We start from the raw sequence: 27,309 nt of genomic DNA, 5'->3' as shown, positions 1-27,309 counted from the left end.
CAAATGGAGAGGACGGATCTCAGGGAGTCCACTGAACCTGTGGTGGCCAACCTTTCGGACCTCCTGGACCACCGGTCCACAGATCATATAATTCTAGCTAAGTAAGGTTTTCCTCCAACTTAACATTTAAGTTAGACTATAACCCAATATGAAACAAATGAACAATTCCCCCCAAGAAAGACCACTTATTTTTAACATATACTGCAGGGTTTACACATTATTACTCAGGACTTGCCCATTTCTCTTATCATTCACTATCCTGATTTCCTAAAATTTGGAAGAGGTGATGCTGACCTTCCTTGCTTTTTTAATTTTTTTTTATTTTTTTTTTTTTTGTGGCTCCAAGAATTTTGAAACCCTTTTTTTCCTCAAAAGGTGTCTGGTTAAATTAGGGAAACAGCATCTCCTATTGCTTTTGTGTAACTTGACAACATTGCACTTTCCTTAAGATCTACTGATTTGGGAGGGTGTTGGGTTTGAGAAGAAACAATATGGATGCCACTCACGATATTGCTGGCTTGAATCACCCCCTGGGCTCCACAGAGGGCCTAGGTCAACTTTTGTGGCTTGGGGTACCAGCAGTAGTATTTTGTCTTCTTTAGTTGAATTTGAGTAGATTAAGTTTGCTGTTGCAAGTCATCATCTAGAGTTGAAGTTTAGAAGTGTTTATGAACCAGTGTCATTTTCAATAAAGACGTGTTGACAAGATATATCCGATAGGCCAACGGGGAAAGCAGTGGACTTAATTAGATGTTTGGAGTCATATTGTTTACCAATACTTGTAAATATTCCTTTTCAGAACATAGAGTCAAATTCCCACAGTACCTGGCCTTGCGTTTCCTTATCTCGGACTATACCTTAGACTAGGGGTGTCGAACTCAATCAGAGAAGGGGCCAAAATCTAAAATCCAGCCTAAATCGCGGGCCGAATGGTTTACTGAACAGTCATAAACTTAACTAGTGCTCTAGTTAACTATACAATTTTACCTACATGTTCCCGAAAATTCTAGTTTAGCACTTCTTAGTTGGGATTCAGGAATCTGTATTTTACCTATATGTTCCCCAAAATTCTAGTTTAGCACTTCTTAGTTGCGATTCAGGAACCTGTATTTTACCTATATGTTCCCAAAAATTCTAGTTTAGCACTTCTTAGTTGGGATTCAGGAATCTATTTTAACAACTCCACCAGGTGATTCTCATCATGAGAGAAGGTTGGGAAACACTGCCCTAGACCATACTTGCATTTCAACCAAGAGGTAGTCTAAAAATATGTCCTTGATTCAGAATCTTGCTCAAAACACACATAGGCTTTAATACCATGCTACCTCTTTGCATCCCGTTCATCCAAATTCAGCCATATTTTAAGAATGATTTGGCCATTACTTATACTAAAAACCACTACAGTGCCCCTCTGTAGAATCAGGAAGATACCCATTCACTGTATTACAAGGCTGTTGTGATTATAAAATCACATAGGAAAATCCATTTCTTGAGAATACAAAATAGTAATTTAAAGTCCCTGTGGCCAGGAATCTTCAGATTTTAGAAAGGAAGTGTATTTTTAAAAAATCCACAGCAGGGCCTAGAACCTATGGGGAAGGCACTTAGGTCCACAATGAGCTATATTAATATGCATACAAATTTCAAGTCAGATATTGCTTCCAGATGAATTTGGCAACAAACTCAGGAAAGAACTTTTTCAGAGCACTGTGGCTTTCAGAATTACAAACCTGTAGTAGCCCTCATAGTTTTGCCAGCACTTAACGCGGCAGCTGATTTGTTATGTATCTGGCAAGAAAGCTTGCAAACAGGAAGCCGGAAGTAAACTAGCAGGGAGTTTTGATATAGACAGTACCCTGCACGTGGGCCTTCAGAGCCAACAAGCAGCGCGGACATGAAGCGACAAAGTGAGAAGAGCCCACCAACACCCAGAGGTGGAGCTTCCTACTCCTCATTTCACAGACGGGAGAACCTAGGGCCCCAAGTCGAAAAGTGACCGCCCTGAGTCCAACCACCTTAGCCTCAGACAAGGTCTGATCCCTCTGTCCTTTTCTCTCATGGCATTTAATAGTTTATATATTTGTGACGAAGGCCCTGGCCTCAACCCTATAACAGATGGCTCACTGTGGCTGGCAGGTGGCTCGCATAAAGCAGCAGCTCCTCCTGTTTGCATTGTGCTAGAACATTTGGGGAAGGGACATTCCCTGGCAGGGAGCCTTCCCTGGTCCCAGAAGTCATGAGGCAGGTAAGCCCATTGCAGATAAACATGTGCCTTCCCTCACTGCTGTCACATGCACGGGGCCATGTACTACAAAGGAATCCTCACCGCCTTCTCCCAGTTCACAAATGGGGAAACGGCCACCTGGGGATGAAAGACTTACCTTTCCCAGTGATCTGGATTTTCTTTACCCATTTTCCTGAGTTAAATCTTATCATTCAGGGACGATGTGTTGGAGGTTGGAAGCAGATGTTACTTGCAAACAACCTATCCCCACAAGTCTGAATTCTGGAAAGGAGGAAGTCCCCCAAGTTGGGGGTAAGGGGATGGGTCAGTAGGTTCTGGGAACAGCTGGGATGGGAATCTCCTCCAGAAAGACCACATGGGCCGTGAGAGGCCAGACCCCAGGCACCGGAACTCGCGGTAGTGGAAACCGCCGCCCTGCCAAAGCTGGTGCTTGGCAGTGACCGTGAAGGGGAACACGAGAAGGTCGTGCTGTTTGCCAGGGAACGGGCAGTTCCCTTGAATCCTGTGTGACTGTAGGGAAGGCCAGGGATTGAGTTTCCTGTGAGGTGATGGGACGGAGAACACACTAATTTGACTTAAAAGGATAAGTAATTTGACATTATTCCCATTCCCAAACATTACACAGCACTGCCCACTGTGGGCAGCTCCACGAACTCAGAGCAAAAGGTAGCCCTTACAGGAAGGCAGATTTATTTTCTGTAAAGCAAAGACTCCCTCGCAGTTACTACTGTCCAACAATGGAGCTTTCCTGTGTGTTTCCTCCCCACTAAAATAATAACAGAACTGACTGTAAAGGATTCTTCAGAGCAGCCGTGGCTAACCTTTCAGACCTCATGGACCACCAGTAGGTCCATAGGCCACCGGTTGGCAACCGCTGGTTTAGAGGATTAATCATCTATAATAATAAAAACGTAATATGCTAATTAGATCAGATTTCCTCCCGGACGAAGCCCGGGCTGCGAGGGAAGCCTAGGTCCCAGATGCCAGAGGGAAGGCGGTGCCAGCGACCAGGGGAAGGAAGGCCTACTCCTGCATGAATTTCGTGCCTTGGCCTCTAGTGTATCAATATGTAAGGAGCTAAGAAGTGCCTACCTAGCATGTAGCAGATGCTCAGTAAACTTACTTTTACTGGTCAGAGCAGGTACTCTCTTCCCTTGCTACACTTCAAATATTCTTTTCGGAAAACACTTGGAAGCCTGAGTTAAATACTTTAAAAAGGTTCACATTTGGTTTCCTGAAGTTCAAATGGTCTCCTGAAGACAGAGTTATGAAGAAAGATTCATCACAGCTTTCCTCATAAATGAAAAATAGATTTTATGTGGCTCTTCCACAAAATATCACCCATCAATTTTATCTCCCTAAACAACTCACCTTGGTTCTCCTCTGTGCTTTCACAACTACACTTTAGGACCCCATCATTGCTCATCACCAGCCTCCTCCAGTGGATGAACTTAATTGGACAGTTCTGCCTTTTGACCCCTCACCCCCCACCCAACAGCAATCTGAATGGCATCCTCAGTGATCTTGCTTGAGTGCAAACCTGATCTATAGTAGTTCCTCAATTCAGGCTCACGGGTGGCCAAGGGGCCAAAACTAGCTGGCAGCTTTTTGTTTAGTTCTAATGTGTCTTTAGGCAGCCAGGTACCACATGCCCTACCACTTACTATTGTCTCTAGTGATTGCACTCATTCAGATTTACACTTTCTACCTGCCTGGCCCCTTTAAGATCTGAATCTGTCAACACTTGACCTACAGTATACAACTCAAATCAGGCAGCTGGGATGATCTAAAATGAAGACAAGGCCACATTTTTGCCTTGCTGGGCTCAAAAAATGGAGCTATTTCATTGGTATACTTTATTAATTCAGGAATTATTTATTGTGTACTTACTATGTGTCCAGCACTGTTCTAGATGCCAGGGACACTATAGTGAACAAAACAGACCCATGTCGCTGCCTTCACAAAGCTTACATTTGATGAGAGGAGACTAGGCCTGTGGGGATAAAGCAGAGTGTAGTAGGGGCCACTTCAGACAAGTGGTTCCGGGAAGGCCCACGGAGAGGAAAGCATGTGCTATAAGGTACAAGGGGGAGGGTGGGTAGAGGAAAGAGATCAACCAAAGAACTTGTTTATGCTTAACCCAGTGGCCGGCAAACCGCGGCTCGCGAGCCACATGCGGCTCTTTGGCCCCTAGAGTGTGGCTCTTCCACAAAATATCACAGCCTGGGCGAGTCTAGAAGAAGTGGCGTTAGAAGAAGTTTAAGTTTAAAAAATTTGGCTCTCAAAAGAAATTTCAATCATTGTACTGTTGATATTTGGCTCTGTTGTACTATTGATATTTGGTTCTTATTGAGTTTGCCGACCACTGGCTTAACCCATGGACACGGGCAATAGGTGGTAAAGGCCTGGGGCAGAGCAGGGGTGGGCTGGAAGAGGATAGTAAGGGTTAAAGGGGGACATATATAATACTTTCAACAATAAAGATTTTTTTAAAAGACATCAAGGGAGAATGAATTCCAGACCGAAGTAGATATAGTGGCCCTGGAATGCTAGGGGGCAGTCCCCTCCAATACCTTAGTTGAATCCTAGTGGTCCTTAAATCAGCTCAAATGCCATGTTTTCCAAGAAAATGTTTCCATTATCTTTCCCAGGCAGAATGATATTCTTCCTCCCATTCTTATGTATATCTCAGATAGTTTCATGAATCTGTCATTTATACATATTGTCCTCAAAACTATTCATTTAAAAACATTACCTTAAGAAGAAGCAAATGTGAGAAGCACTCTTGATGATCTCTGACCTCATTCTCGTAATCACAGCGTGATTGGAATTCTTTTAAAGAAAGGTTTGGGAATCAAAGTGCAGATTTAAGTTTATTAGTTAGAGCAGGTTGGGCAAATCCCTTTGCCTTTCTTAAGCCACCATTTGTGCAATGGTAAAGTACTGTAATGGGAAAAAGCACCACAAAAGCTCCATGAAAGCACATAGTAGGCCCTCAGTAAGCAATAGCGCTTTTCTTTCTTGGAAAGCAAACTGCTTTCCATGCTTTACCTCCAATGGCAGTTGTTACCACAAGAGGGCACTATCTGCACAGCTGGGAGAGCATGGCTCCTTGGCCTCAGATTCCATCAGCTACCAGCTCACACCTAAGCTTGAAATCCATGGTGTGTGGACTCTGATTGTAGAATGGCACTGGACATGCATATAGTGGTGATGACCCATCAAGTCTGTTGTGAGCAGAGCAGGAGAAACAAGGACCTAGTATGGTGGTAAAAAGCAAAGGTCTTTTGAGTCAGACTGCTTAGGGTTTAAATATGGGTTCACCAACCACACTGGACAGTTCTCTCTTACTGAGCTTCATCTGTGCAATGTGGTTGTGCCAGGCCTCCATCAGGCTGGGTGCTGGCCCAGTGAGCTCAGTCTGGCTGGCAGCTGGATGAGCGAATACAGGTGATGAGAGCGCAGGGAAGAAGTCCGGGAGGTACCTGACAACTGCTCACCTGCAGTGGATGCACAAGCCAGCTCTTGGCTCTGCTCCTCTCAATGGTGCTTCTTCTCTGGAGTCCCCTGAGTGCAAAAGCCAAGCAAGACAAGAAGCCAGCAAAGAGCTAAGTGAAAGAAAGAAAGTAAAACTAGGAGCACTTTTAAAAGTTGTTTAAAACACATTCTTTACCCTAGCTGGTTTGGCTCATGGGATAGATTGTCGGCCTGAGGACAGAAGGGTCCTGGGTTTGATTCCAGTCAAGGGCACATACCTCAATTGCAGGCTCAATCCACAGCCCTGGTTGGGGCACATGCAGGAGGCAACCAGTCAATGTGTCTCTTACATCGATGTTTCTCTCTCTTGGTATCTCCTCTCCCACTCTCTCTCTCAAAAAAAAAAAAAAAAAATCAATGGAAAGATATTTTTGGGTGAGGATTAACAATAACAAAAATAAAAACATGCTTTAAGGACCTCTTCAACAAAAGGTGTCAAGAAAACTGGATATTCACATGCAAATGAATGGAGGTGGACCCTTACATTATACCACATATAAAAACTAACTAAAAATGGATCCACAACTTAAATGTAAGACCTAAAATTATAAAACTCTTGGTAGAAGAAATAGGGGGAAAGCTTCATAACAATGGATTTGGCAATTAACTCTTAGATATGACACCAAAAGCATAGTCAATAAAATAAATGGCACAATATCAAAATTTATCATTGTGCATCAAAGGACACAACAAGAGTGATAAAAAAGGCAACCTACAGAATAAAAGAAAATATTTGCAAATAATTTATCTGATGAGGCTAAAACCTAATCTATAAGGAACTCTTACAACTCAACAACAACAAAAATCCAATTTTAAAAAAATATAGACTCAAATAGACATTTCTCCAAAGAAAGCATATAAATAGACAACAAACGTAAGAAAAGATGCTCAGCACCACCTAATTAACAGGAAAATACAAATCAAAACCACAATGAGAGATCACCTCACACTCACTGAGATGGCTACTCTCAATAAAATGAGTGGTGGCAAGGATGTGGGGAAATTGAAACACTGTGCACTACTAGTGTGAATGTAAAATAGCACAGCCACATGGAAAGCAGTGTGGCAGTTCCTCAAAATGTTAAAATAGAATTACCATTCGACCCAACAATTCCAAAATAACTGAAAGCATATTTGCGTAGCCATTACCATGGATTTTGTGTGCCCTAATTCATATGCTACAATAAATCCCTAATCCTGTCCTGGCCGGGTAGCTCAGTTGGTTATAGTGTCATCCAGATATTCCAAGGTTGCAGGCTCGATCCTCAGGGCACATATGAGAATCAACGAATGAGTGCATAAATAAATGGAACAACAAATCCATGCTTCTCTCTCTCTCTCAAAAAAAAAAAAAAAATCAATAAATTCTTTATATAAAAATAACCCTACTCCTCAATGTGATGGTATTTGGAGATGGGGCCTTTGAGAGGTAATTAGGTAATGAGGGAGGAGCCCTCCTGATAGGATTAGTGCCCTAAGAAGAGGCAGAATACAGCTCGCTGCCTCTCTCTGCTCTCCACCCTTGAGGCTACGAGAAGACTGGACATCTCCAAACCCAGAAGTGTGCTCTCACCAGACCTCAATCTGCCGGCACCTTGGCCTTGCCCATCTCTCTAAAACTGTGAGAAATAAATGTTTGCTGGTTAAGGCACCCAGCCGGTGGTAATTCGATACAGCAGTCCAAACTTGTTACCGAAGGAAGAGGTTCATTCGCCTGCAGGCGTCAAAGCCCAGCAGGCAGGAACAGGAGTCTGCAGCCAAGGTGAGGATTTCTAAAGGAGATGGCGCCAGGCCTGGAGACACAGGTAGCTCATACTCAAATACTTGGCTCCCCGATAGCTTCCGTGGGGGGCGGAGGATTACCCAGGGGAAAAGCCATTAATCATGGTGACTAAAGGAGGTAGGGTTGTGGTCTCTACTGATTGGTTGGTGCCAGGATGTGGTAATTGGTCACTGCGGTCAGTTCTCCTGTCAGCCATGGAGTTGCTCTATCCAACTTCACAAGGATTTGTTCTGTGGAGTCATTCCACTTTCCTATTCTGGAGCTAAAACACAACTGAGGCCAAGATATTTCTCTTGATTGAAAACCCTGTCTCAATAGTCAAGAGACCCAGGGGCATGTTCCTAAGACTACTGGATGCTGACCAGAACCTCACTGTCCTGAGGGCTTAATGATTAAGCAAGGGAGAGTGGGGGTGGGTGAGTCAGGGCAGGGTGCTAGGTGAGGCCAGTTTGAGTCAAAGGGAAAAAATCAGATAAAAGGAAATAAGGGTTCTGCGTGGTTACAAACGGACTAAGACATCCACGTTCAGAAGCTTTCACAATCGCCAGAAGGTAGAAGCAACCCAAGCATCGATCAATGAATGAACAGATAAATAAAACGTTGCAGATCCATGTGTTCAGAAAAAAAAAAAAAGTATTTATTTGACAACTTTACAAAAATATTTAGGCACATAATTTTCATGTTTATGTCACCTGGTTTTACATATCTCAATCCTCAGTACCTCTTAAAAACACTAAAATGGTCATTTGGTAAATAGAATCTATACTGAAAAAATACTATAATAGGCCAACATTTGTAGGCAAAAATCAGTTGATCATCAGCACGAGAAAGCAACATTATGAACAACAGAATCTCTAAAAACATTTCTGTGAGACCATAAATCTAACCAGTAGATTTATTTTAAAAGTATTTTCAAACAAGAAAGCTAAAAAAAAACAAACAAAAAAACACCCGACCAAAGAGTATCTCCTCACTCCATGAGGAAGCGGGGTCCTCACAGGAAGCACGAGCAGGAGGTTCAGGGAAGGTGCCAGAGGTTCGCCAACGCCAACAGCCCAGAGGAACCCGGACGCGGACGCAGACGCAGACGCAGACGCAGACGGAGCGCGTGGCCCAGGCCTTTCACTCGGAGAAAAGAAGGAGGAATGACGGGCATGCAAACAGCCACCCCAAAGAGACAAACTGGAAACGCTTTAACCGAATCACCATTCTGATGTGTATCTTCCTAGGGTAACGTAATTTTTGTTTCTTCAAATTTACTGTAAATATATAATTAATTTTGTCATTAAAAAAAAAAAAAAACAAGTGGAATCACCTGCATCACACAACGGCCACAATGATATCCGATAGGAATTTGAAAAGACACTATTATTTAAGCATTCTGGAAGCAAACAAAGTACAGGTCACATTTTGCAAGAAATACGCACACTGTCTAGGGCCTCTAGCATTCAAAGAACACAACGTAAGAAACTTGTTTTGCCTAAAGTCTCACCATACGATGACAGTAACAAAATCTGCCAATGTATCCTAGGCATTGTGCTGAGTAGTTTTGCATCCAACACCTCATTTCTTTTGAATATTATTATGAGGAGGGACTAATCATACGATGTTATGGGGAAGCAAGAAAACACGGTTAATGGAGGAGGGACTCAGGGTAGTCATGGAATTCTAATAGCCTGGCACATCTCAGAGCTAAAAGACTAGTATAAATCATAAAAGTACTCTGAGAGTGAAAAAAAGCTTCAGCTTTATGGGTGGGCCACCCCTAATCACTGATACTGATAAATCACTGACCCCTTCTACTGCTTCTCTCAGTTAGGGTCTTGCCAAAGAATACAAGCAAGAAACATGTCCTTTTCCCCAGAGCTCTGTGTTGTCTATTGCTTTGATAGGATTTCAGTTTTACTTGTTTATGACAAAAATAAAGTTGTTTTAAGAGTAAAGCTGCTTTGCCCTAGCTCAGTGGTCGGCAAACTGCAGCTCACGAGCAGTGGTTTGCCGCTCTGTTGACTAATGAGTTTGCCAACCACTGGGATAGGGGTTTAATCACAAAGAACAACAGCAGCCTGTAATTACTGGAATCAAGAGTCTAGGTCAGTGGTTGGCAAACTCATTAGTCAACAGAGCGGCAAACCTCCACTCGCAAGCTACATAGCTACAGTTTGCTGACCACTACCCTAACTGGTTTGGTTCAATGGATAGAGCGTCAGCCTGTGGACTAAAGGGTCCCGGGTTCGATTCCAGTCAAGGGCACATGCCTGAGTTACAGGCTATAACCCTAGTAGGGGGTGTGCAGGAGGCAGCCAATCAGGGATTCTCTCTCATCATTGATGTTTCTCTCTCTCTCCCCCTCTCCCTTCCTCTCCGGTCAATAAAAATGTTTGTTTTTTTAAATAGTAAAGCTGTTTTGATATAAAAGAGAAGTAAGATGTGTCATGATCACATATCTCAGCTGTTGAGGAGCGTCCCTGGGGCCCTGGCAATAAAAAACACCCCAAGAGGAAGCAATTAGTGAAGGCCTACTTAGACGATACACAGCCTGCGTGTTTGTGCAGAGTTTATGAGGTCTATTAGGAAGTTCTCTCTGGGCAAGGAGACCCTTTGCTGAACTAAATAGCACTCCCGAGACCTCTGGGCACTAGCTCCCCACGGTAATGGAGACTCTGACCAGCAGTGACAAGAGCCTGGAGCAGCCTCTCAGAGGACTTCTTGCAGGCCAACTAGTGCCATCATTCCCCAACAATCTGCCCTAGCAACCAGAGATCCGTTTTGTGCTGGCAGCTGGAAGGCACTCTGTTGATGAAGCTGTCTCTCCCAAGAACCCACTTTACAGAAAAGATACACCTCACTAGATTTGGGCTTTATTTCACTCGCCTTCCCTTGCCTGGAACAATGGTGCAACTAATCTATCATTGCTTCGGAGCATGTTGTTTTGTTATGGGCTTAGGAAATTTTTATAATTCCCACAGTGAACATGTGTGAAATAAAATACTGGCAAACCAATCTTAGTCTCTGAGCATAACGTAGCCACCCAAAACAAAACACTGAGCGTAACGACTGGCATAAAATAGACGCACAGTGCCCTAACCGGTTTGGCTCAGTGGATAGAGCGTCAGCCTGCGAACTAAAAGGCCCCAGGTTCAGTTCTGGTCAAGAGCATGTATGTTGGTTGCAGGCACATCCCCAGTAGGGGATGTGCAGGAGGCAGCTGAATGATATTTCTCTCTCATCAATGTATCTAACTCTCTATCCTTCTCCCTTTCTCTCTGTAAAAAAAAAAAAAAAAAAAAAAAAAAAATCAGTAAAATATATTTTTTTAAAAATAGATGCACAGTAAATCTTTGCTCACTGACTAAGGCCATGATATCAAAGGAAAGGCAGGCCTAAATTCCTAGGTACTACTCCAAACCAGTCAAATGTGTGAAATCTTCTTATTCTTTCCATGAAGATCAGATATCAGCTTTACTGACCTGAACGTTCCATGGATTTCTGACACAATAGGACTACCGAAAACTTTTCACCTACACGCAAGATGGATCCTACAAATGACTGACTGATAAAGTCAACAGCCATGTGAGGTGACTAACAATCACCGGACATGTTATGTTGGTCATGGGTAGCCTCAGCCTCCAAAGTCATTTGAATCAATCCGGCACTGATAAAAGCAAACTGGCCAAAGCGGACTCTACTGTCATTAACTCAAAAAGACAAACTAGTAGTCAGAGATTTTTGCTTTAAAAGAATTCTCTCCACAGCTGTCTCACAGAGCACATTACAGACTAAACTCAACACTGCCGCTTTTTCCTCCCAGGAGGTAGTTAACAGGTCAGAGAATGTTCGATCTTGCAAAATATCAACCTCAGGATACACTCCAGACAGCCGGGTGATGCCATAGCTCTAGGTAAGTCTCTAGGGTACTGCTGTAACCGAGGGGCACATAATGGACGCAAACTCCAAAAATGGCTGGCCAGTTCTGTCCTTGCTCAGACAGAGCTCTCAAAAAGATCCCAACTTCCCCAGGCTGCCTCCTCTTACCCTGAAATGTGGATGGCAGTTGAAGGGAGCATCCAGAAATCAGAACAGGTACAGGACAGGATCTATAAATTGTCCTACAGGTCAGTCAGTTCGGCATAGGGTAGGGGCCCTGAGACCATGTGCATTTAGCAAAGCTGTAACGTATACATGCTTTTCCCATATTAACCTGGAGAGATGGAGGATCTTCAAGGGAACCTAACCCCAAGAAGAAATTCAAGTCCTGGTGGGGTTCTAGTTCAACACCTCTGAACACATCCAAAGGCCTTTCATGATGAGAAATTCTGCAACACAAACTATTTCTAATGTCCAAGTTCTTTCATGTGGCTAGTAGGAAAAGGAACAGAGCTGCTAAAATTAGGTCTCACAACGCCTTTCCACTGTGCCCAGGCAAACCCAGGCAGTGACAGGCAGCAGTCACAGCCAGAGTGCGGATCAGCTGGGGCCAGCCTGGGAGTTAGAAGAGAGCTCTGGCATATAGAGGGATCCGTCATTCTCCCTGATGTGCAAAGCCTATTCCTCTCTGACTAAAATTCAATCGACTGCTTGCCTCAAGCTAATCCAGCTAGCACCCCCTTTTCCTTACTCCCTCTTATAGGACAGGTAACTTATGGCAGCATGGTACAATGGAAAAAACATACGTTTAGACTAATTAGCAAATCACCTACTTCTGTTGAGTCTTGTTTTCTCATTGGTAAAACAGGGACAGTAAGAACCATCTTACAGTAGATAATGTCCTATGCTCCCACAGAATTTCCTCAGATCAGCTGATATGGAGGGGGGTGGGGGGGGGGGAAGAAGAGTGAGCTTTAGGAACTCTTACATGGAGCTTATAACTTGGAAGTTGGCTGTGAGGCTAATTCTGGGGACCCAGCACCACTGGCCAGGCTTTAATAAAGACAAAGCAAAATAAGGGAAAAGCATAAATATGACCTCCATCAAAAATATCAACAGATCAAAACATTCCAGGGGCCATGCCGAGACACCAAATTATTCATTGTTTAGATCAGAGGAGCCCAGTGGATTCCACACCCGACGAACTAAAGGTAGTGTGTGCACCAGGCACCCGGCCTCCTGCATACTCACTGCACAACTGGCTGAGCAAACACTCATCCCCAAAGTCAGCGGCTGTGTCTGAACAAAGTCACAGGGCTGTGAACTGAACACCCCGGCCCACCCAAAGAGGCAATGCAATGTCATTCTCCCAGAATGCAGCACTAGGCTTGAGAGAAGCTGGTGTCCTCAGTACATCAGCGGAAGGACGAGGACGGCAGAATGTAGGTGGGAGTGGCCACCGGAGAGAGGTGTATTCATGCCATCAGGAGCAAGAAGGTGACAGCTCTCACATCAACCAGACCTCAACCCCACACACACGCACCTAACCAGCCTTTCCCCTCAAGCCAATCCATTCATGTTGATTTAAAGAGGGGTAAGAAGAGTATCGGCTAAACCCAGAGAAGGGAGGCAGGGGGAGGTACACAGGGGTCACCTGGCCTGCCTGCCTGCCATGCTCACTCAGGGAAGGGCCTCGCTGCATGGTTCACAAAATGCACTTCTTCATGCGCATCTGACCCCACACCTCGGTGTGTGGTTTCACACCGCTGTGGGCTGGGTGGGACGGGTGTTCCCAACCCCACCCCACCCGTAGACTTGCAGTGTCAGAGAACTGGATGAAGTTCTACGACTTGCTCTCAGTCACATGTGCCGAATGGATGGATCAAGCTAAGTTCTCCTGCCTAACCTCACTCAGTCACTACGGCCGAGGTGAGATCATTCAACGACTTCCAGAAAACTCTGTGTCCCCAGCACTTAGGGATAAGGCCTGGCACGTGTTACACACTCACCACATGTTAGGTGGATGAACGAAGCAGATAGATAAGTGCTTCCTGCAGCACTTCATTATCCCCCTCCCACACAACCCAGAGGCAGCAGCAAGTTTTCAAGGAATGCACTCTGCTCATCCCAGGACTTCTCAGGAAAGCCCACATGCAGAGCAATACACCTCACAGCCCCACCTTTTTTTTTTTTTTTTTTAAGAGCCAAAGTTGTAGCCTTTGGCAAATGCGGCGACGATATCCTCAGGAAGAAAATGCAATCGTTAAGAAATGTAACTCAGAGAAGAGACACTGCCCGCACTCCACTGCATCCCCCGCGGAAGGAGGGCTGGACCTGCCTCCAGACGCAGCAGCGACGTGAACAAGGAGGCTCCGGTCGGAGCGCGTTATAGATGCAGCTCTCAGGGATACCTGGGTATTAAAATATGGAATGCAACAGTTTCCAAACACGGGTGGTTGGTTCACTGTCGGCACAGAAGAAAAATAAATTAAAAAGCCCGGTGCATTTTCCAGTCTGATATAAATTAATTCAAATGGCACAATTAAAATAGAGTCCATTATAAGTTTCTCTCATAAAATGTTAAAAGGCAGCAATCAATCCTCAGATTGTGTAAGTGCAAAGGAATGGTATTTTCTCCATAATCGAGACACCTCCGAGTCTGTGTGAGAATTGCCAGTGTTCCAAGCGGACCAAAGTCTCAGGCCTACGTCGCCGAAGCCATCCTCTGGTCATACCGCTCCTTTCCCCTTGATGTCCAGCTTGTTACTGGCCTCCGACTGTTTGCTCAGCTGCTCTTCAGAGAAAGTGATGTAGGAATACACCAGGCTCCCAGCAATACTGCAAAAAATAGAAAACCACCATCAGGGAGTGAGGAAGGGACGGCAAATGCAAGGGAGACGGAGGTGAGGGAGGAGTCACCTGTATAAATCAACGGCCCATAAAATGAAAACATGCAGCATTTTCACCTGAGGCCCTCCCCTGTCCTGGTATTATCCACTGCTGTTGACGCTCTGGGAAGATGAATGTTTGCACAGACTTGTCAACAGGACTGTCAATTTTATACAAGCTTTTTGGGAAGACAATTTGTTGAAATCAAAAGCTTTTAAAATTATGCATATCCTTTGACCTAGCCATCTATTTCATTGATGAATTGTGCACATCTCCTTAGACTTACCAGCAAAGTATTTATCACATCATTTATCACAGCAGAAAATTAAAGGGTAAATGTCCCACAGTGAGGAATTATGTAAATTCATACAACAGAATACCATGCATCCATTAAAATGATGTAAAATAAAAACAGGCAATGACATCTTAAGTGAAATAAATCTCACAAAACTTTAATTATTATCCAATCCCATTTTATTTAAATGAACAAGAGTGTGTATATTGATATGTACCAGAATCAAGGCTGGAAGGAACACAAGAATATTAACAAGGGTTACGCCTGGATGGTGAGGTTATAGGTGACTTCGTTATTCATATTTTCTGCATTTCTAAAGATAATCATTCCAGGCAAATGTTATTTTTAATAAAAATCACTGCAATGAATACGTAAGCATGCGGATGCTGGGAGATTCAGAGCTGGTTTTCCTCTGACTAGAATCACATCCGCAGTGGAAAACCCACTGTCTGAGCTCTCAGCCTCTGGTGCCCTTCACTTGTCCACCACACCTCCTACCAGGAGGGTTCACTCTTTGGGGACGGGGATTGCTCTTATCTGTTCTCTGTGGGGGCCTCAACCCCACCTGCGACGCACAGCTTCCTGCCTGATTCGCTGAACGGAGAGTCAGTGGAGGAGCTCAGAGACGGCCCTGGCCTGCGGGGCCTGCTCTCCCGCTGAGCCTGCCCCCATGGCTCCCCTGGGTCTCCCGCTGGCAGGCTGGCCTGGGCTCTGCTTTCAGACGTCCTTGCCCTAGGTTTGACCCCAATCTTCTGCTTGACCACTTGGCTCATAAACGTGCTGCATTTATTTGAAATGAGTCCCTTTTTCCCCTGGGGTTTGGTGAGAGGTGCCTCGCCCCCGAAGTAAGGATGACCAGGCACTTCACAGCACTTAGTAATCAAATGGTGGCCCTTTATTCAACTCTATTACATGTCACGTTACTTTATACACATCTGCTGTTGCAATATTCCTGCAAGGTACAATCTCTCTGCAGATGAGAAAAAAATCCAGAGGCAAAAGAGAACGCGCTCAGGGCCACAAAGCATCCCAATGATGGACCAGAGTAGAACCCCGTCAGTGCAATGTTTCCACTGGATGCTGCAGGTGCCTGTTGTTATTTTGTTCCCATCAGCCTATAAATTTCCCAAGGCCTCCCTCTCAGCTCGACAGAGTCCCTGGCACTTTGTGGCAGCTCAGTAAATAACTGCTGAACGATGTCCGTATGGCCCTGTGCACAGAAAGGAACCTCGCGAGCCCAATCTTCTCATCTGGTAACTTTACTCCACATATTCTTCTTTTTTGAATTTTATCTCACTTCTGGAAACTTTTTAATTCTCTAGTGCACCAAGTAGATAATTTTGCCTGGCTGCTGGGGCTAGGACCTACGGAGATGGTTTGCTATGTAGCCTTTGGACTGAGGCTAAATATTCTTGAGGTTCACTGTACCAACAAAGTATTTATCACATCATTTAATTGACTACATGGTAGTCAATTTCCACCAACCCCACTCCATGCCCCAACACAGTGGAAGGACTGCTCCTTCTTTCTGTCATCCTATTCTCCTCTAGGTTCCCACTCACATGACAACCTATTTTTCCTGTCAGGATTATCTTTGACGCTCCTGTTACGCCAGCTTCACCTGGATAGGAATAATGAAGCAATGCATGCTAGAAGACAAGGACCTTATTCCAGGCTTAGTCCTTATGGAGACCCAGGACCCTATGCTGTCAGTGCAGTTAGTGTAATGAAAAATCAATGACTGTGGAGATAGGCCTTGGTTCAATCTGGAATATACTGCTACCTCTGTGTCCCTAGGTAAATTTGTTAAGGTATCTGAGATTCTATTTTCTGAATTAATAAAATAAGAATAATACTACCATCCAGCCAGCATGTGTCAGTGGTTGAACATCAACCTATGAACCAGGAGGTCAAGGTTCAATTCCCAGTCAGGGCACAGGCTTGGGTTGCGGGCTCGATCCTAAGTGTGAGGCATGCAGGAGGCAGCCTATCAATGATTCTTTCTCATCATTGATGTTTCTTTCTCTCTCTCTCCCTCTCCCTACCTCTCTGAAATCAATAAAAATATATATTTTTAAAAAAAGAATAATATTATCTATCTAGGCTGGTTTGAGGATTGAGATAGCATGTATAAAGAATAAATAGCTTATATAGCTAAGATTTGGAAACGGCCTAAGTGCCCATCAGCAGATTAGTGGATTAAAAAACTGTGGTACATGCCAAAACTGGTTTGGCTTACTGGATAGAGCGTCGGTCTATGGACTAAAGGTCCCAGGTTCGATTCCGGTCAAGGGCATGTACATTGGTTGCGGGCACATCCCCAGTAGAAGGTGTGCAGGAGGCAGCTGGTTGATGTTTCTAACACTCTATCCCTCTTACTTCCTCTCTGTAAAAAAAATCAATAAAATATATTTAAAAAACAAACAAAGTGTGGTACATCTATACAATGGAATACTAAGCTGCTATAAAAAGGAACTCCTACTATTTGCAACAGCATGGATGGACCTGTAAAACAGTATGCTAAGCAAAATAAGTCAGTTGTAGAAAGATAAATATCACATGATCTCACTCATTTGTGGAATATAATGAACAACAGAAAATGCTGAACAAAAACAGATCCAGAGACAGAGAAGCACTGATTAGACTGTCAAACCTCAGAAGGAAGGTAGGGGAAGGTGGGGGGAGGGGAGGAGGAAATGTCAAAAGGACTTGCATACATACATATAAGCCTAACCAATGGATACAGACAACAGGGGGATGAAGGCATGAGTGTGTGTGCGTGTGTGTGAGTGTGTGTGTGTGTGTGGGGGGGGGAGACAGGACAATGGGGGATAAGGTCACATATGTAATACCTTAATCAATAAAGAAAACAAAAATAAAAATAAAATAAAAAGAACCAGGCCCTAATCCTGGCACACAGTTAAGCAATTAAGAAATATTAGCCGAAACCAGTTTGGCTCAGTGGACAGAGTGTTGGTCTGCGGACTGAAAGGTCCCAGGTTAGATTCCGGTCAAGGGCATGTACCTTGGTTGCGGGCACATCCCCAGTAGGGGGTGTGCAAGAGGCAGTTGGTCGATGTTTCTCTCTCATCCATGTTTCTAGCTCTCTATCCCTCTCCCTTCCTCTCTGTAAAAAAATCAATAAAATATATATATATAAAAAAAAGAAATATTAATTCCCTCCTCTGACAACTCACCGACCAGAGGCAAAATGCAATGTTAACAAAGGAAGGGTGGTATAATCAGAGTTAACCTGATGCAAGAGGGCACCCTGTTGCCACATATCCAGCGCAAAACCACACACAGAGACTACTGAACTCTGGAGAATGAAGAGCACAGCCTGGTCAGAGTCTCACAAGCTCCAACAAGAGGCAGTACAAGACTTTCCATCTCATCTTTATGTCTGACTTGATCATTATCAGGTATGTAAATTTTCAGAAATGACCTTTTCTGAATCGTCTGAAGAGAACTGAATATTCATCAATAAGGATACCATGTGCCGAGCAGTCATGAGTTAATGCTTTGGAAAGGATTACCATACAGTTGCCCCATAAACAACTTGGGGGGTAAGGGGTGCCAAAAATCCACATATAACTTTGGATGCCCCCAAAACGTTACTAATAGCCTGCTGTTGACTGGAAGCCTTACAAAAAATATACACAGTTGATGAACACATATTTGGTATGTTGTAAGCGTTATATACTATTAGAGGCCTGGTGCATGAATTCATGCACTGGGGGGGGGGGGGGGTCCCTTGGCCTGGATGGCGATCAGGGCCGATTGGGGCTGGCCAGCAGGGGGAGGGACCACAGGAGTTTGGCTGGCTGAGGGAGCCTGGCTGTGGGAGCACACTGACCACCAGAGGGCAGCTCCTACGTTGAGCATCATCATAGCGACTGGTCAGAGCATCATCATAGCGACTGGTCAACTGGTTGTAACAGTCACTTAGGCTTTTATATATATAGATAATCCTATATAGTGAAGAGGTAATATGCAAATTGACCCTCACATCCTCACATCACAAGATGGCTGCCCCCATGTTGTCACAAGATGGTTGCCCCCACATTGTCACAAGATGGCTGGCAGGGGAGGGCAGTTGGGGATGACCAGGTCTGCAGGGGAGGGCAGTTGGGGGTGACTGGGCTGGCAGGGAAGCAGTTAGGTGTCAATCATGCTTGCAGGGGATTGGTTAAGTGTCAATCGTGGTTAGGGGGCTATTAGGCTGGCAGGCAGAATGATTAGGGGCAATCAGGCAGCCAGGCATGCGAGTGGTTAGGAGCTAGCAGTCCCAGATTCTGAGAGGGATGTCCCAGATTGGAGAGGGCTGGGCTGAGGGACACTACCCACAACCCCCCCCCCCCCCCCCCGGTGCACAAATTTTGTGCACTGGGCCTCAAGTCTTACAATAAAGTAAGATAGAAGAGAAAGAACAGTTCTAGTACTTACATATTTATTGAAAAATTGACAGACAAGTGGACCAACAGAGTCCAGACCTGTGCTATTCAAGGGTAAACTGTAAAACTGCTTCCTGGCAACTTTGGGGATGCAGGGAAACTGGGAGGAGGGGAAGAGGAGGATGGAAAAGAGAAAGGGAAAGCCTAGATTTGGAGCAGAGCAGGGAGACCTATATCTGAATTTTCATACATCAGTACCATGATTGTGAACCAGGATCTTCTACTGCTTCCAAAAAAAAAAACAAAAAACCCAACTTCTCATTAATCTGGCTGCATAAACATTCACATGGAATTTGACAACTTCTGAATATATAAACTGGTGTTTATATATTCAACCGTTCTAAATATTCATTTTTAAAATCTCAAGCAATTCTCCAGCTGCCTAATATTCACCTCACATAGTATTACCAAATTCAATGAGACTGTGGCAGACACCACCAGGAGATAAACAGAAGAAAAAAGGCAAAGCTACTGTGCCCTGCAGATAGGGGTCTCCTTAGAATAATGCAGAAAAGACTGGGAAGTGCTGAGCAGTGTCCCTCCTCGGCTCTGGTCCACTTCTGATCTTCCAAAGCCATGCAAATGCAACCTGCCTCTCCTAGACCGAGAGCCATGCACACGTTTTCCAGCCACAGAGAAGTAGACAGCCATTCACAAATGCAATCTAAAATGCCTTCAGCAGAGCCACTTCATGGCCAGGCACTGAGTCCTCCAGTCCAACTGTCCCCTCTCTTCTTGTGGTCCATAGTGTGCTCCTCCACCCCATCTCATTTCATTCACCCCACTCCACCACACCGGCCTCTTTGCTGTTCTGTGAACACACCAGGCACACTCCCACTTCAGGGCCTTTCTCTTTTTTTAATGTTTTTTTTATTGATTTCAGAGAAAGAGAGAGAGACACGGGGGAGAGAGAGATAGAAAGATCAGTGATGAGAGCCTCTTTGCTTGGCTGTCTCCTGCATGCCCCTTACCAGGGACGGAGCCCGAAACCTGGTCATGTGCCTTGACTGGGAATCGAACCGTGACCTCCTGGTTCATGTGTTGATGCTCAACCACTGAGCCACACCCGCTGGGCCACTTCAGGGCCTTTTCACTTGCTCTTCCCTCCAGAAATCAACGTGGCTCATCCCCTCCATTTTTTAGGTCTTTACATAAAATATAACCTTTCAGCAGGTGCCCCCACCCCTGAAATACTCCCTATCCCCCCTGCCCTGCTTAATTTTTCTGGAAAACTATTTAGCAGAGCTAACATTTATTGCCAGCACGTAGTTCATTCATTTCTCTCTTCCTTCATTTTCTGTTTCCTCTATTAGAAGGAAAACTCCATGAAGGGAAAGGTTTTGATCAGTGTGATAGCACCTCTATCGCCTCTGCCTACAATGTTTGTACTTTGTAGGTACCTATCGGGTCTAGTAATAATTAATGTCGTTTTTAAACATTCGTTTAAAATCTTGCTTGGCGTTGACTTGTATTGACATAACCTTCAAACACGTGGTATTTACAGAACATGTGAAGTGCAATTAACAAGTTTTGCTTGAAAAAGTTTGTGTTTGGTTTGGTTTTTGTTGCAAAACTAGGGCTAAGAAGATGGCGGATGAAGAGCATATTCGGCACTGCATGCTTTACGAGTTCCAATTAGGAAGAAAAGCAAGTGAGGCTGCAAAAAACATCTGTAGTGCTCTTGGTCAAGATGCAGTTAGCGCCAGAAAATGCCAGCGTTGGTTTGAGAAATTTCGCGAGGGAAATTTTTCGTTAGATGACAAGAGTGGTCGAGGCCGTGTGTCCAATTTTGATCAAGAAGCTCTTCAAGCCGAGACCGGTTTGGCTCAATGGATAGAGCGTCGGCTTGGGGACTGAAGGGCCCGGGTTCGATTCCGGTCAAGGGCATGTACCTTGGTTGCGGGCATATCCCCGGGGGGGAGTGTGCAAGAGGCAGCTGATCGATGACTCTCTCTCATCGATGTTTCTAACTCTCTCTCTCTCTCCCTTTCTCTCTGTACAAAATCAATAAAATATATTAAAAAAAAAAAAAAAAAAAAAAAAAAAAAGCAGCTCTTCAAGCTCTTTTGGTGCAAAATCCTCAAATGACCCAACAAGAGCTTGCGACAACTTTAAATTGTTCACAAAAAACAATTTCCAATCAATTGCGTGCACTTGGCAAAGTCCAAAAGTTTGGAAAATGGGTTCCTCATGAGTTGACCGACAACTGTAATCAGAGAGTCACAATTTGCAGTTCGCTCCTGTCTCGTCAAAACCGTTTGCCGTTTTTAGAGCAAATTGTTACCGGAGATGAAGAATGGGTGCTGTATGTTAATTTGAAAAGGCGGCCTCAATGGTTGGACAAAAATGAGGCTCCGCACCCCATGCCAAAACCTGACTTGCATGCGAAAAAAGTGATGTTGTGTGTTTGGTGGAATTTTAAAGGAATTCTTCATTATGAACTTTTACCATCTACCCAAACCATTACAAGTGCAGTGTATAGTGCCCAATTGGAAAGGTTAGCCCAAGCTTTAAGAGAAAAAGAACCTGCGCTGATTAATCGGAAGGGCGTAATTCTTCACCACGATAACGCACGACCGCATACTGCAAGAATCACTGCTGAAAAACTGCGCCAGTTGGAATGGGAAGTTCTCCCTCAACCTGCATATTCTCCTGATATTGCCCCTTCCGATTACCATTTGTTTCGTTCTTTGAAAAACTTCCTTCTTGGAAAAAAATTTAATAATGAAGAATGCCTCAAAAATGCATTGACCGAATTTTTTGCATCAAAATCACAAGAATTTTACAACAGAGGGATTAAAATGCTTCCTGAGCATTGGGCACAAGTAGTAGAAAACAACGGCAACTATATTGTTGATTAAATTTTGTTGTATTGTTTAAATAAATTCGATTAAAAAAAGTATTAGAAAACGACATTAATTATTACTAGACCTAATACTATGTATCTGCTTATGAATAAATCTTCCTAGGTAGATTACAAATTCCCTAAAAATAAAAATTAGCCTATGGCTTTCATGCATTAAGTAGTTACTTCCTTTAATATATGTACAGAAAGGGTTCAACAATTCTGATTCTTTTGCCTGCAAAGGGAAATAGGAGAATAAAAGACAACTCAGGCAGGAAGTAAGCAAGGAGACTCTGGAAATGTTCAAAACAAGAAAGGCCATTTTAACCGCTAATCCCATGTGCCCTCACATGGTTAAATTATAGGGCATATTTTAAAAGTTGGATCAGGATTAGAATCTCAGCTCTGATTCTTACTATGTGTGACTTTGGACAAATTATTTCACCTCTCTGAACCTCAATTTCATTATTATGTGAGATGACTAAATGAGATGACACTATAAAGGTGACCATCATCTACAGGTACTCAACAAACATTAACTTCCTATCTGTTGCCTTCCTCGGGATCTATTTATGTCCTTGCTATACTGAGATAAGTGTTGGTCTGTGCACAAACTTTAAAAATAGAAGTACCTTAGTCACACAATTATGGCCAGGATGTGAATCAATCCATCTGCCTAGGAGTTTTAGGATAACCTAAATGGTACAGACACTTTCAAAGAATAGTTCAGAAATTTCTTATACACATACACTTACCACACAACCCAGGAATTCCATTCCTAGGTACTTATCCCAAGTAAAATGGAAACTTATGTTCACACACAAACTTGTTAGTAAATGTTTTAGCAGCTAATACAAAACAGTTAAGAACTAGAAACTTTTCTTTCAATTGGTGAATGGATAAACTGTGAAATCCCCAGTTTATCCATTCACCAATTGAAAGAATAGAATTCTACTCAGCAATAAAAAGGTACAAACTACTAATATATGCAACAACCCAAAATCTCAAATGCAACATGGACTGTGTTAAATGAAAGAAGTCAGACCAAAAGCTACATAATATTATGTATCATTAATGACATTCTGGACACTTCCTGGATAGAAAACAGATTAGGGGCAGAGGTTCAATGCAAAGGGACATAGGGACTTTTTTTTAGGAGTGTGTGTTTATGGGGGGGGGGGTGTTGAAACAAATGTTTCATATCTTGAATGTGGTGCAGTTGTCAAAACTCATAAGCTGTACATTAAAAGCATTTAATTTTACTGTAATTAAATGTATATTCATTTTTTTCATGGAAACAAAAAAAGGGTCAACAACTAAAGAAGAGTTCCAGAGATTCTAAGAATTCTAGCTTGGGCAGTTCTGAGGATGATGGTGTCATTCGTTACAAAGAAAGGCTACATGACTCAAGTTGAAGCCGCAGAGGGAGTGCAGCCACCGGGAGAAGTACAGAAGCACGCACTGTCACCACCCTTCACTGGTCCTTCCCACCCTCTCTGTGACTGTCCCAGGCCTGGCCCAGCACCCTCATAACTGGCCACTGGACAAAGGCACTTAGGGGATTTGGAGAGAGCCAGACACGCAACAGAGCTCTACTTCTGTCAGCAGAACATGCATCAAATCTAACATCTTGAAACAGAAATTCTACTGGAAGATTTTCCAGATGTTAGATTTAATACATGTTAGGCTGACATAAGTTGTAACATTCCAATATACTCAAGAACTTTAAAAAAAAGTTATTTTAAGTGGCTTTCAATGTAAAAAAAGATACCTAATCTTTCTGAAAAGATTATTTTATGAGATTTGAACTGTAGAGATCTAAAAAATGCAAATATAGAACTTCTACTTCATTTTGGCTCTCAGGTTATTTATTTTAAGGAGGCTAAAAGAAAATTAAGACATCTCTGACTCAGTGTCATAATGACTTTTAATCCAGACTTTTAGAAATGAGTGAAAATCAGGCCATATCCAAGGTCAGAACTGGTTCACCATTTTGCTCCTTATACCCAGCCCCTTCCTCACAAATTTTAATGAGAGAGATATTTACTAAGCATGGATGTCAAGCAGTGAGTTAGGTACTTACACTCATTCAAACAACTCTAAAAAGGTAGGTATTTCATCTTTAGCACATTGAAAAAAAACTGAAGCTCAGAAAAGATAAGCAACTTAGTCACACACACGGTAAACTTCAGAACAACAATTCCAACCAGATCTGAGACCCGACTACTCATCTTCTTTCTATAATATGCAATTCTCAGATCGACATATATACCCACAGTCCTCCCAACTCTGAATCCCACAAATCACAAGTGATTTTTCCTCTAAAAGGCCAACAACCACAGTGGCAAAAAATGTCAGGGAGGGGCAATGATGAATTATTAACCTATTAATATTTGTGTTAGATTCTCATATCCTATATACTAAAAGGCTAATATGCAAATTGACCAAACAGCAGAACAAAGGGTCGAAATGACGCGCAATGATCACCAGGGGGCAGATGCTCAATGCAGGAGCTGCCCCCTGATGGTCATGTGCTCCCACAGAGGGGGCTCCGCTCAGCCAGAAGCCCTGAGCCGGGCTCATGTCTGGTGAGCACAGTGGAGGTGGCAGGAGCCTCTCTCACAGGGTGGGGAAGGGATCTTCCCCCCAGCCCCAAGTGCATGAATTTCGTGCACTGGGCCTCTAGTTGATCCATAAGAGAGGTAGAATAGCTACCGAGTTTCCCCCAAAATAAAACATCCTCCGAAAATAAGACCTACTTACAGGTTTCCTTCTGAGTGAAATATAAGGCATCCCCCTGAAAATAAGGCCCTTCTAGGCTCTGTCTCAGAATGAAAATTAATTTACCGTAAACTGGTCGCTAGGGCCGCCCCGACTGGCCTCTAGCAACCAGTGACGTTACGTGGAGTCCTGACATCACTGCTGTGTGAAGACTGAGCAGAGGTCAGAGTGAGCGGTGAGCGCGGGCGGGAGAGAGGAGGAGACTTTTGCAGATGCGTGTAGAAGAACAGGAGGATTAGAGCGGACAGGACACGGCGAAGGTGGTGAGTGCTGGTCTGTCTCTGGTGACACTACCTGATGCTCGTGGCCGCCCTCATGATGACTGAAGGTTCTCAGTCAGTGGCAGACCCTGCTCCAGCCCAGATCCAGGCCCCAGCAAGCCCAGTGATAGTCCCCAGGCAGGCCCCAGGGGGTAAATGTCTGATAAAGGGGTAGGAGGGATGTCTGGTGAAGGTGTTCAGTGGCATAGGGGTGGGGGGAGGGGGATCATTTAAAATGACACAGGAGGATCAGAGGGGGCAATCAAAATGACACAGGAGGATCAAAAGGGGTTACTAAAATGATAATCCCCACTCTGATTCTCCTGTGCATTTTGATTTCCCCATTTGATCCCCCATGTGTCATTTTAAGTGATCCCCCTCCCCCCACCTTGGTACATGAGAGATTTGGTCCACTGTTTCTGAAAGAAATGGAGTCACAAGAAATTCACCAGGAAATTAAGGAATTGGATTGTTACAATGATGTTCCAGAAGATGATGACATGATCGTCATTGAATAAATGAGTAAATTCTTGATACTGTAGGATTCAGTTTGTCTGGTTTGTGTTGACAACTACCGTACTACCGTACTGTATAGAGGTAATAAATTTCCTTTATTTTCATTTAACAATAAATGTGTACTGTATTCTTTTTCATGGAAAAATAAGACATCCCCTGAAAATAAGACCTAGCGCATCTTTGGGAGCAAAAATTAATATAAGACACTGTCTTATTTTCAGGGAAACAGGGTATTATCATTTGTTTACATTTAAAGAGATTAAAGCTCAGAGAGGTTATGTAATTAGCTGCATATTTTAGGCGAGAACTTCATAATTCTCAAAGTGCTTTTTCACTAATCCAAATAGAATTCAAAGAGCAAATACTTATTAAGCAACAACCAGGATTCATTCTAGGAGCTTGAGAAACGTGAGTGAAAAATATAGGCAGAGAGCCTACCCTCATGGAAGTTATATTCTAGCCGGGAAGACAGAAAATAGGCAATAAATATAACTAAGCCAATTATATAGTATATTAGAAAGAAAACAAGTGCTCTGGAAAAAAGTAATCAAAAAAGCAGAATAAGACGATTTGGAAGAATCAAAAGAGGAAGAGCAGACTGCAATTTTAACCCTTTGCACTCGAACCATTCTGGACATTGGCTACTCGAAGCTACTTTGCGGCGGACACGTGCGTTGAATTAACCCAATTCCCCGTGATCACTAATAAACTGCAATGTCCCCCCCTGAGAGGGGACGTCCGAGTGATATGCTAGAATTCCGATGTCCCCTGAGAGGGGACAGCAGAGTGATATGCTAGAATTCCGATGTCCCCTGAGAGGGGACAGCGGAGTGCAAAGGGTTAAAAATTAATTAATTAATTTTACTTTTTTATTGAATGTATTGGGATGGCACTGTTTTAATAAAATTATATAGGTTTCAGGCTTACAATTCTGTAACACATCATCTGTATATTGTATTGTGTGTTCAAGTCTCCTTCCATCTCCTTCACCATTTATTCCCCCTACAGCCTCTTTTCCCTCCTCCGATAGCCCCATAGGTTATAATTTTAAATAAGGTGGTCAGGGTAGACTTCCTTGAGAAGACAACTTCTGAGAAAAACTTTTTAGATGTAAAGAAGTTAGCCATGCAAGTATCTGGCAGTACAACGTTCCAGGCAGAGGATATAGCCTGTACTAAGACCCTAAAGTGGGGGAATATCCAGTGTTCTAAAGCAGCGGTCGCCAAACGGTGGCCCATGGACAACTGGTGGTCCATGATGTCTGAAAGGTCAGCGGACACTGTTCTAAAGGAATAGGGAGGACCCCACTGTGGGTGAAATAGAGTGAGGGAGAAAAGGAAAGCAGGAGCTGACACTGGCGAGGTAAAGGAGGTAGATCTTCTAGGGCCTTGTGAGCACTTTGGGACATGGAGAGCCTGAGGTGGGGGGGAAAAAAAAGTGACATGTTCTGTCTTACTTATTATTATACAAGGAATACACTATCTATTCTGTTAAGAATTGCAGGGTTTGGAGTGGACAAGGGATTGAGGGATGGGGTGGACAAGAAAGGAGTCCAACCAGGGACAAATATAGAAATTAGACAGTAATTTAGACAAGAGATATTGGTGTCTTAGATGATGAACAATGCAGATAGTGAGAAGTAGTCCTTTTCTGAAGATATTCTGAAGGTAGAGCCAACAGAATTTGCTAACACACTAGATATTGGGTATAAGATGGAAGAGTCAAACACGACTCCAAGATTTTAAAACTGGAAGCCTAGAAGGATGGAGTCTCCATCAGCTGAGATGCAGAGGCTTTCGGTGGAAGAGACTTTGGGAAAACTAAAAGGTCAGTAATG

General features: G+C 43.6%; 1 protein-coding gene and 2 long non-coding RNA genes across 5 annotated transcripts in view; all 3 read right to left on the bottom strand.

Annotated features, from left to right (window-relative positions):
• Positions 1-1,678: 1,678 nt before the first annotated feature.
• On the bottom strand, positions 1,679-9,820 carry LOC123652708. The gene is made up of 2 exons (XR_006742176.1): positions 9,541-9,820; positions 1,679-4,426 (listed from the first exon to the last, which is right to left on the bottom strand). It is a non-coding gene; the product is annotated as an uncharacterized LOC123652708 (long non-coding RNA).
• Positions 9,821-11,034: 1,214 nt separating this feature from the next.
• SLC35D1 (solute carrier family 35 member D1) overlaps positions 11,035-27,309 on the bottom strand; it is a 49,638-nt gene continuing 33,363 nt past the window's right edge. For all 3 annotated transcript variants that reach the window (XM_036447128.2, XM_036447129.2, XM_045584491.1), the window contains one exon: positions 11,035-14,270. In XM_036447128.2, the coding sequence (XP_036303021.1) occupies positions 14,162-14,270 (109 nt within the window). In that variant the 3' untranslated portion in view covers positions 11,035-14,161. The remainder of the gene's footprint in view (positions 14,271-27,309) is intronic.
• Positions 14,778-15,855, bottom strand: LOC118724150. Its single transcript, XR_004989497.2, has 2 exons — positions 15,244-15,855; positions 14,778-15,198 (listed from the first exon to the last, which is right to left on the bottom strand). It is a non-coding gene; the product is annotated as an uncharacterized LOC118724150 (long non-coding RNA).

The sequence above is a fragment of the Pipistrellus kuhlii genome, unplaced genomic scaffold, assembly GCF_014108245.1.
Source record: "Pipistrellus kuhlii isolate mPipKuh1 unplaced genomic scaffold, mPipKuh1.p scaffold_m20_p_2, whole genome shotgun sequence".
NCBI classification, from domain to species: domain Eukaryota; kingdom Metazoa; phylum Chordata; class Mammalia; order Chiroptera; family Vespertilionidae; genus Pipistrellus; species Pipistrellus kuhlii.
The sequence above is the reverse complement of the archived record's forward strand: the minus strand, read 5'-3'. Positions and strand labels throughout refer to the sequence as shown.